At 42.3% G+C, this 10,378-nt stretch overlaps 1 protein-coding gene across 3 annotated transcripts in view; it reads left to right on the plus strand.

Annotated features, from left to right (window-relative positions):
• The first annotated feature begins 1,191 nt into the window (after positions 1–1,191).
• Positions 1,192–10,378, plus strand: part of LOC110504416 (protein diaphanous homolog 1) — a 185,218-nt gene continuing 176,031 nt past the window's right edge. For all 3 annotated transcript variants that reach the window (XM_036970339.1, XM_036970341.1, XM_036970340.1), the window contains exon 1: positions 1,192–1,970. In XM_036970339.1, coding sequence (XP_036826234.1) covers positions 1,866–1,970 — 105 coding nt within the window. In that variant the 5' untranslated portion in view covers positions 1,192–1,865. The remainder of the gene's footprint in view (positions 1,971–10,378) is intronic.

Below are 10,378 nucleotides of genomic sequence, written 5' to 3' on the forward strand. Positions count from 1 at the left end.
GGAAAATATCTACCAGCAATGTGTTGGATCCATTGAAACCCTCAAACATAGGTTCAGTTGTTTTGTTCAGTAGTGTGTATAGCAGTGGTTCTAAACCTTTTTTCGGTACTGGAACCCCTGCATATTTTGAGGCAAAGTTTTGAGTGGTCCTCAGGGACCTCCACCCCCTCTATATTATATGTAAAGTTACTGGAATCCTTGTGCTGCTGAATACGTTCATTACACTTTTTTATTTCATGGACCCCTTGCCATTACACCAGGGACCCCTAGGGGTCCACCTACCTTGTTTGAGACCCCCTGCTGTATAGTATGATTGATATATGTTATTTTGTTTAGTAGTTTTTAGTACATGACAGTACACTTACTAATTATTTATTTAATTTAAAATTGCATACTTTGTGTGACATACTTGTCCATAGCTGTTGTTTGAAGAGTTGAGACACCGACTGAACAATAAATAAGTATTTCTGAAGGATATTTTGGTGGATTTGTTTGGGTTTTTCATTGAAGTAGTTATTTTGCTTTTAGAACTGTACTTATTCTGAGCGTTTTGTTCTTGTAAAGATGTTGTAATAGACTCAAACCAGTGGCACATATTTCATGACTATATAAATGAATCAGAAAAAGTTAAATAAAAACATATTACAACTCTTTGAGTGTTACAGCACTACTTTTGGTGTCCCCCTCAGGAATTTCATGTAATTGTCCCCTCCAAAGTTGATATCACATTTTCGCCCCTGCAGCTAGCCCCTTCTTATTAATGGTATCTGTTGCTTTTATACATGTCTTACTACTCGAAAATCGACTTTATTCTCGCTTAAAAACTCCTGTGGCTTATTTTCAAATGGTCATGTTTTTAAATGTCTGCGCAAGAGTGAAGGTTTCCTGCCAGAGAGTAACGGTTAATGTGATTGGATGTTAATTATTTGACTAGGCTACATGTATTTGACATTGTGCTGTTATTTTGCTGAACACTAGATGGTTTCATTTAATTTAATGGCAGTGAAATGAGGTTACTCAGACGAGAGAGAAAAAAAACTCACCCAAAAATATACCCCCGTTAGAAAATATAAATGTACTGTTTGAATTTTTATTAAAATAAATAAATAAGTGAATTACATTTTTATTTGGCGTACCCCAGTTTGGGAATACCTAACCTACTGTATCTGTTATCTCTCAGGTGTAGTTCTAGTGCGCATGGCTCCTCTCCCAGCCGTTCTAATTTGTCAGCACAGGAAGAAAACTACTGTGGATGTGTTTGAACGTTGTCACTCGAGAAAGTTAACTTGTTGCACTAATGGACACGAATATGGGGAAACCACACGACTACCGTGTTGTATAGAAACAACTTGTGGTAGTAGGAAGAACCGTCTTTGTTCACCGAGTTGTAAGATATCTAACGTTAGCCACTACATAGACAGGGAGGCACTCAACATTTGCAAGGATTACGGGCAACCCTCTTTCTTTGGGACGACAACTGTGCAACATTAACGAACTAAAAGAAATGGTATAGTTGTCTTTGGTGCAACAACAAAGAGCCGTCAAGAGTGGCTCCTATACGTTTTCCTTCCGCTGTTTGGGGGTACTTTAAATTTCCCTCCTTTTTCCATCACAGGCGGGGGTTCGGGTTATTGGCTAGCGGCTAGCTAGCCACTCGCTAATAGTAACTAGTCCAAAAGCAGTAACGTTAGGCGAGTACAGACAGGCAGCAGGGTCTACTCAGACCTTTTTTTCGTCTGAAAGAACAACTTTTCATTACTTGGTAGCGAGGCGTCAAGTTTGTTTTTGTGTAAAAATACGGTTATCACCGGGTGTGTTCGTGAGTTTAGTTTTGTTCTCCCTTTGAGGAAATTGTCTAAATCACAATGGATCCTAATGCGGGGAATTCTGCCTCTGCTGCTGCTCCCAAAAGCAAGAAGGACAAAAAAGAAAAGAGAAATTATGAAGATGGAGACGGGAAAAAGAAATTTGTACGTATTCATATTTCACTGATTGTGAGTTAGCTAGCTTATGCACTCCTTGTTCAATGTTACTTATGAGCTCTGATGGCAACATGCTGAACAAGTGTGGACTCATCAACAGTTACTTATTGGTAGAACAAGTGGCTTGTCAGTATATCACTAGTAACTCTGTCTAGCAGACCTGCTTGTGATTATATTTACCAGTTTAACATTATTCAGCGTGTTTTCCGAAAACTCTGAAATCTGCAAGGCTAATGTCAAACCTTGGTTTGTGAACACATGAGGAAGTAGTTAGTTTACCACCTGCTGAAAGTCTGAAGTGCTGCAATGAGGGACATTGTAAACTGCATGACTCGCGGTTTGGAAACTGTAACCCGGTAGTAGCAAGTTCTATTGTTTGATTTGGAGATAATTCGGTTAGGGTTTAACAGGTTACTGTCTCCGGATTGAACCAGGGTTATAGTTAAGTACATTACAGATATGGATTACATGTAATTTTACACGTCGGCAAGCAACTTCATTGATTCCCTTTTAGTCTACTGTTAGGAAATGTAATTTACACGTCAATGACAACCAATTTTGAATGGGAAGTCGATTTAAATCATCAACATAAAGAATATGCTACTTTGTATCGTAGTTAAACACTGACGTGGTACATCGCGCTGACTGTAGTAACCTGGTGGAGGTGACGTAGTAACATCATAGCCAGTGAGTACCCATGGCAAGAATGGGTGTAATTCAATGTGATGAAGATGTCAGCTAAATGTCCATGATAAGCGGTCTGTGTCATTTTCAGTCGATCATCTCAGCTATAACACAGAGGTCATTAGATCGACCCTACCTGGACACACCTCTAGCAGAAATAACCCTTCCCAGCATGCACCACTGCCCCCACCTGATGCTCATCCCACCAGACGGAGGCCACTGATTGGCTGAGGGTGAACACACCCAGTTAGTTTTAGGACACTGTAACAAAACTCTTGACCTCTACCTGTTGTTCAGATTTGGGGAGGTTGCAGGGGGATGGATATTATTAGTAGACATTCCACAGTGGATTAAAAAGAGCAGTGTTGTTAGAGATGACATGGCTATGAGGCTGAGTCAGATATATGCATACAGCTGCAGAGTATGTAGCCTAAAGCGAGTGCGCTCTGTCTGTCCTAACATACCTGGATAAGTGACTTGTGTAAAAAGTCTGCTATGCCAGAGCAAACAGGCAGAGCAAGGCATTCGCTCACTGCAGGAATCTCTTCCTCTACATACTTGTACCTTTTCCTCTCTTTGAGTGTAGATTTTTTGTTTTCTTTAGTTTCGTCATATTTGCGTGCTTTCTGTTGTCTTTGGTCTAGGGTTTTAGCTCATGTGGTTGAGTTCGATGAGCATCTGGAGGATGGAGCTTTGTTAGGCATGGATCAGGAGATCATTGATCCATTGCTCTATGCTACTGACGTAGCCCACTAGGTGATGATCGCTATGGTAGGCCCATGTGTTGAGTCCTTGGATTGGGTGGGTGTAATGTGCTCTTTGTCCCAGTGTCAGTTAGGCTGGACGCAGCTTGTCAACTCACTGAGGAGAAAGTGACAGAGGTGATAAATCATGCTGGCTGAAGAGCTGTGTCAAGAACCGTGTCAGTGTATATCTCTGTGTGTTGATGTGCTTTCTGCATTATACTTGTGTGTGTGTGTGTGTGTGAGGATGGCGAAGACCAGAGAACACGCCATTCTGTGCTACTAAGCTAACTTTAGTAAATCCTTCTGTCTTCCCTTTTAGGGAGTTAAACAAGTTTGTGTGCATCAACCCCACTGCCTTGGTTTACTGAGTGTTCCACACTAACTGCACTCATGTTGGTTCCGACCGTCTTTGATGGTGAATGCTTACTCTGTTGCAGTCAGTTGGGTTTGGTGAATGAACACCCATTACATAGGCTTTGTTCTGTCCATCTCACCTCTCCATTTTATCACTGATAAACACTTGTCAGTCAGTTGGGTTTGGTGAATGAACACCCATTACATATGCTTTGTTCTGTCCATCTCTCCATTTTATCACTGATAAACACTTGTCAGTCGGTTGGGTTTGGTGAATGAACACCCATTACATATGCTTTGTTCTGTCCATCTCACCTCTCCATTTTATCACTGATAAACACTTGTCAGTCAGTTGGGTTTGGTGAATGAACACCCATTACATATGCTTTGTTCTGTCCATCTCACCATTTTATCACTGATAAACACTTGTCAGTCGGTTGGGTTTGGTGAATGAACACCCATTACATATGCTTTGTTCTGTCCATCTCACCTCTCCATTTTATCACTGATAAACACTTGTCAGTCAGTTGGGTTTGGTGAATGAACACCCATTACATATGCTTTGTTCTGTCCATCTCACCATTTTATCACTGATAAACACTTGCTTTTGACACGTTCTTTGAACTCATGCCACGTTCCTTCCTCGCCAAGGGCAAAGAGATGTTTAATCTACATGTTGGATTATTGTGTGTGGTCTGCAGGTGTTTGAACGTGGATGTTAAACTGTACCTGGTGTGTGTCGCTGGGCTGTTCAGTGACAACATGGGCTCACCTTTTAAACTCTTCACTTGTATTGAAAGAATGGGAGTCATTTCTGCTCTTCTTTGTCAAACATCCTTTTTCTTGGACAGAATCCTGGGCGTTTTCTCGTTTACACTTTTCATTTAGGAAAAAAATCAGGCTACAGTACAAATCCAGCTATTACCTCATTTTACTATTTCAATGTCTCTTTACTACGTTTCAAGATTTTAGAAGGCCAGTTTGAGTTAGTAACTGCGTGTACATATCTGCTTGTCATTCGCTAAACAAAGACACAAACCTTCTGACTCTTTGGTCTATATTGTTGCAGGAAGTTGTGCAAAAATGAAAAGCAGGAAATTGTTTTTTTTCTTCCCCAGTAACCTTTCTGTCACTACACTACCCCCCCTTCTCTCCATCTATTGTGGCAGGGCCCAGAGGCACCAGTGTGGGTAGTAAATACGTTTACACAACTCATCTCAACTCACTGTTGATATTTTGGACCATACTCTTAAACTGAGAAGGCACACTGGGCTGCCTCATGTCTGAGAAGGCGCACTGGGCTGCCTCATGTCTGAGAAGGCGCACTGGGCTGCCTCATGTCTGAGAAGGCGCACTGGGCTGCCTCATGGCGTAAGCATGCAGGGCCTTACTCCTACACAGAGAGCGATGAACGAGGGGATGGCATAACTCAACTGGAGCCCTGTTAACCTGCCATGTTTAGCCTCCCCAACACACACACACACTTCTAGTATAAGGGGATGGCATTCCTCAGCTAACCCCTGGTCATCCCAGACACCTTGTTAAACTGCCATGATGTTTCTCTGTCTGACCAATGTCTCAGGTGAGAATCTGACCTCTGATCCTCATGGTCGTGGCAGGCCTACTCAGAGCTACTCGCCTGTACTTGTGCCAAAATGCAGGTATTTGTCATCCTATAGCACAATCTACTTTTTAAATAGGGAGTCAACATGTTTTTAGCACTTATTTCCTTGACTGATTAAAACTGTATTTTGTCTCTCTGCAGCAGACATATAGTGAGCCAATATGTGTGGAACATCAAATCACAAAATCGCAGTATCGAATCGCAGCACATAGAATTGAGAGAATCGCAGTGCATATCATATCGGCAACTAAGTATGGTGGTGATGTATGGTGATGTCCCTGGTAATTCCCAGGCTGAAGGCTAGCACAGGGTGTATGAGCTGTGTGCAGCCATCAGAAGTGCATGGTGCTTGGATCTGCCAAGCATGGTCATGTACACGCACGCCCAATCAACCACATCTAGATCCTCTGTGTGACTGATCCCTGACAGCACTTATCCATTCCAGCTGGTAGACTTTATTTCCTTTCGGAGTCGCATATTTCCTTCTGTGGCTTTGCCACCTGTAGGTTCGGCAGCAGGTTACATCACCATAGTAATGCACACTTCCTGATTTTGTTGTTGTTGCTGTCCAATAGGAGAGTGCTGCACAACTTACTAAGGTGTCTCACCTCACCCAGACTTAACATGAGGATATCTTAGGGTCATATTAACTTGAAATTGCCCATTATAATCTTTTAAATCTGGATTCTCTCCCAAGAGTATAAATTGAGTGAGACGTCGAACTGGTATCTTTAAGTCATGGTGAAATTCTTGAATGGTGTTATTGGAAATGGTTGCCACTGTCTTGCCCTAGAGTGGGGAGTGGTTTGTGTGTGTATCTCTGTACTGACGCCCAGGGAGGTTGAACTATGAGGATCAGCAGCGACTTACCTACCTGCGTCTAAGTGCTTACTCAGATACTCTTATGGAAGTGCAGACATAGACACCCACTAAGAGGGGGCTTTGTTCGAGGCCTTCTTGTCAAATCCTCCCAAACCACTAATTACTATGATTAACAGTGTTAAATAACATGTATATGTAAAAAACAAACATCTGTTGCCAGCTCAAGTCGACAACCCCCCCCCACCCCCCCCAATGCTCTCTCTCTGGGCTGGACAGCTAGCTACATAGCTACACACAATTATACTAAAGTCAAAATCACCATGTGAAGTAGCTAGCTAGCTGTAAAATTGTCTAAACAAACTGAACAATTCATTTAGGAGTTCTCTCAGAGGGAGTATAGTCGGTTGCTATGGCAACAACGGCCCTTTCCCACAGACACACGGCGCGTTGCAAGATGGTACTTGAAGGAGAAACCGAGTTGAATAATTTGGTACACTATTTAGGTTGGGCACATCTAAGCGAGATATCTACTTTCTCATGACGATATAAACAGATGGTATGGCCATACTTGTCGAACACATCCATCATCTATTGGCTGATTAGGTGATCTGGAATGCAGGTAATTGTTTTAAAAGTGTTATGAAATGTGATAGTGTGTTCTCTCCAGTGACGAGAACCATGTAGCCAATGTTCCCTCTAATTTTTTGGGGTACTGAGAAAAGTTCAGGTCTGCAGAGCGCAAACTTCCAGCGTGCGTTTACTGTGAACACTGAGGCTGTACCTGCTTTAAGTTACTGTTTTAACAGTGGCCAAGTAGACTACTGTGGTTATGTGATTATAATGTAGGCCTACCATCAAACAGAATGCAGAAAATGCAACCCCTAACATTTCAACATGGAAATAGCTGTTCTATCATTCAGCCTACAGCAGCAGCCAATGTGTGGTATTCAATGTAGGTTTACATTCTATGAGATTTAAAAACACCATGCAGGGCTTGACAATAACCTGCTTATCCACTTGTCATTCAGACAAGGTGACGGAAAATGTGGTGTTTGATGCAAGAAACCAATTTACAAAATGAAATACATTATTATTACATTACATACCATTATTACAGAGAATCAGACAAATCATGCTACCCTCTGCCTATTGGCTACTTATTCAAGCCTTACTCAAAATACAACACTGCCCCTTTAAGACAAAGAGAAGCTTTTTACCTGACTAGCATTTGAACATTTTGTGCTCTTGTTGGAAGCAATCACTCCCCTATTGCTGACTACAAAGGATCTATAACTGGACTAATAACTCACTAACTAGCAAAGGATAAAAAAAATGTGCACACATCAAAACAAGCGCATCTACTCACAACCACTCATGCTGTAAACATAGTCCAGTTCAAAGTGAACGGCACAGATCTATACTCCTATATAGCAATGCTATATTTGTATATGGTCCTACTGCAGTTCTGATTGGTTTATGCCGCACCGGTCTGTGAAGATTACGGGCTGAGTAGTGTGTCAATGCAATAGCATCCTACTCCCATGCGTTCTGCCTACAACAAAATGTATTTGCATAGTTGGTTTTGTTTCTGTATTTTGCATTGGTTAATGTGGTTAATATTGCATTGATTTGATCACAGTTCCGACAGTAAAGGGAAACATTGATAGTGTTAACTGACAGGGAAAACTCTAGAAAGTTGAATGAAGTTCAACCTAGTGCGTCTCTGTGGGCTGGTGTTTCTTCTGCACGGCAGTCCCGGGGAGCTGCACACCTGCTTGCAGATTAGAGGGAACATTGCATGTAGCTGGGACGCGTTCCTATACGATTTCCTGATTTCACAGACGGACCACTTAGAAGTTAAATCATGGGGACATTTGTTATTTTACCCACTGATAGAACAGAGGCTTTCATCAAATTGACAGGAGTTTCATGCTTTTTATTTCTGGGGGTGGATTATCCCTTTAACGTATTATTTTAGCACTGGCTTGAAGTTGGCATCGTTATGCCTAAAATCAGCCGTGTAAATCTAAGTTAGCGTCATGACTAGAGGTTGACCGATTATGATTTTTCAACACAGATACCGATTATTGGAGGACACAAAAAAGCTAATACCGATTAATCGGCCTATTTTATTTTTTATTTAATTAAATTGTTGTATTATTAATTTAATATATATATATATATATATATATATATATATATATATATATATAACACACAGAAATACGAGCCTTATGTCATTAATATGGTCAAATCCAGAAAACAAAACATTTTATCCTTTCAGTGAAATATGGAACCGTTCTGAATTTTATCTAACGGGTGGCATCCATAAGTCTAAATATTGCTGTTACATTGCACAACCTTCAATGTTATGTTCTAATTATGTACAATTCTGGCAAATTATTTACGGTCTTTGTTAGGAAGAAATGGTCTTCACACAGTTCAATGAGCCAGGCTGCCCAAACTGCTTCATATTCCCTGACTCTGCTTGCACAGAATACAAGAGAAGTGACACAATTTCCCTTGTCAAAAGAAATTCATGTTAGCAGGCAATATTAACTAAATATGTAGGTTTAAAAATATATACTTGGATATTGATTTTAAGAAAGGCATTAATGTTTATGGTGAGGTACACATTGGTGCAACAACAGTCCTTTTTCCTTGAATGCGCTTGTTAAATCACCACCCGTTTGGCGAAGTCGGCTGTGATTCGATGATACATTAACAGGCACCGCATCGATTATTTGCAATGCAGGACAAGCTAGATAAACTAGTAATATCATCAACCATGTGTAGTTAACTAGTGACTATGTTAAGATTGATAGTTTTTTATAAGATAAGTTTAATGCTTGCTAGCAACATACCTTGGCTCCTTGCTGCACTCGTGTAACAGGTAGTCAGCCTGCCACGCAGTCTCCACGTGGAGTGCAATGTAATCGGCCATGATCGGTGTCCAAATACCGATTTGTTCTAACTTGAAATCAGCCCTTATTAATTGGACCTTTCGATTAATCGGTCGACCTCAAGTCATTACACTTAACCGGAACATGGCCTGAGCCAAGCAACAGATTCAGTAAGCTCAGTGTCTCTCATAGTTACGATTCAGGTAGCTAGTTCTGTCTTTGGAATACAGAGAAGTACATCATTCATAATTATGGAGAAGATTCCATAACACTGGCAATCTACCTAGGATAGCTCATCCCACCCACCTTGACAGTAGGCTAGTAGAGAAGAGGGAGGGAGGTTGTGTGTTGCTGAGTCTGTCTTGTGGTTTGACACCTTTTTGAAGTGTGTGTGTGTGTGTGTGTGTGAGAGAGGGTGTGTGTGTGAGAGAGAGAGGGTGTGTGTGTGTGAGAGAGGGAGTGCGTGAGAGGTACTGTGTGTGTGTGTGTGTGTGTGAGAGGGAGTGTGTGTGTGAGAGGGAGTGTGTGTGTGTGTGTGAGAGAGAGGTTGTGTGTGTGTGAGAGAGAGAGGGTGTGTGTGTGTGTGAGAGAGAGAGTGTGTGTGTGTGAGAGAGGGAGTGCGTGAGAGGTACTGTGTGGGAGTGTGTGTGTGAGAGAGGGTGTGTGTGTGTGAGAGAGGGAGTGCGTGAGAGGTACTGTGTGGGAGTGTGTGTGTGGGAGTGTGTGTGTGAGTGAGTGAGAGAGAGAGAGAGGGTGTGTGTGTGTGAGAGAGAGAGGGTGTGTGTGTGTGAGAGAGAGAGGGTGTGTGTGTGTGTGAGAGAGGGTGTGTGTGTGAGAGGGTGTGTGTGTGTGAGAGGGTGTGTGTGTGTGAGAGGGTGTGTGTGTGTGAGAGGGTGTGTGAGAGAGGGTGTGTGTGAGAGAGGGGGTGTGTGAGAGAGGGGGTGTGTGAGAGAGGGGGTGTGTGTGAGAGAGGGAGTGCGTGAGAGGTACTGTGTGGGAGTGTGTGTGTGAGAGGGAGTGTGTGTGTGTGTGAGAGGGAGTGTGTGTGTGTGTGAGAGAGAGAGAGAGGGAGTGCGTGTGTGTGAGAGAGGGAGTGTGTGTGTGAGAGGGAGTGTGTGTGTGTGTGTGTGTGTGAGAGGGAGTGTGTGTGTGTGTGTGAGAGGGAGTGTGTGTGTGTGTGTGAGAGAGGGTGTGTGAGTGTGTGTGTGAGAGAGGGTGTGTGTGTGTGAGAGAGGGAGTGTGTGTGTGTGTGTGTGTGAGAGA

This window comes from Oncorhynchus mykiss, chromosome 31 (assembly GCF_013265735.2).
Source record: "Oncorhynchus mykiss isolate Arlee chromosome 31, USDA_OmykA_1.1, whole genome shotgun sequence".
Lineage (NCBI taxonomy): Eukaryota > Metazoa > Chordata > Actinopteri > Salmoniformes > Salmonidae > Oncorhynchus > Oncorhynchus mykiss.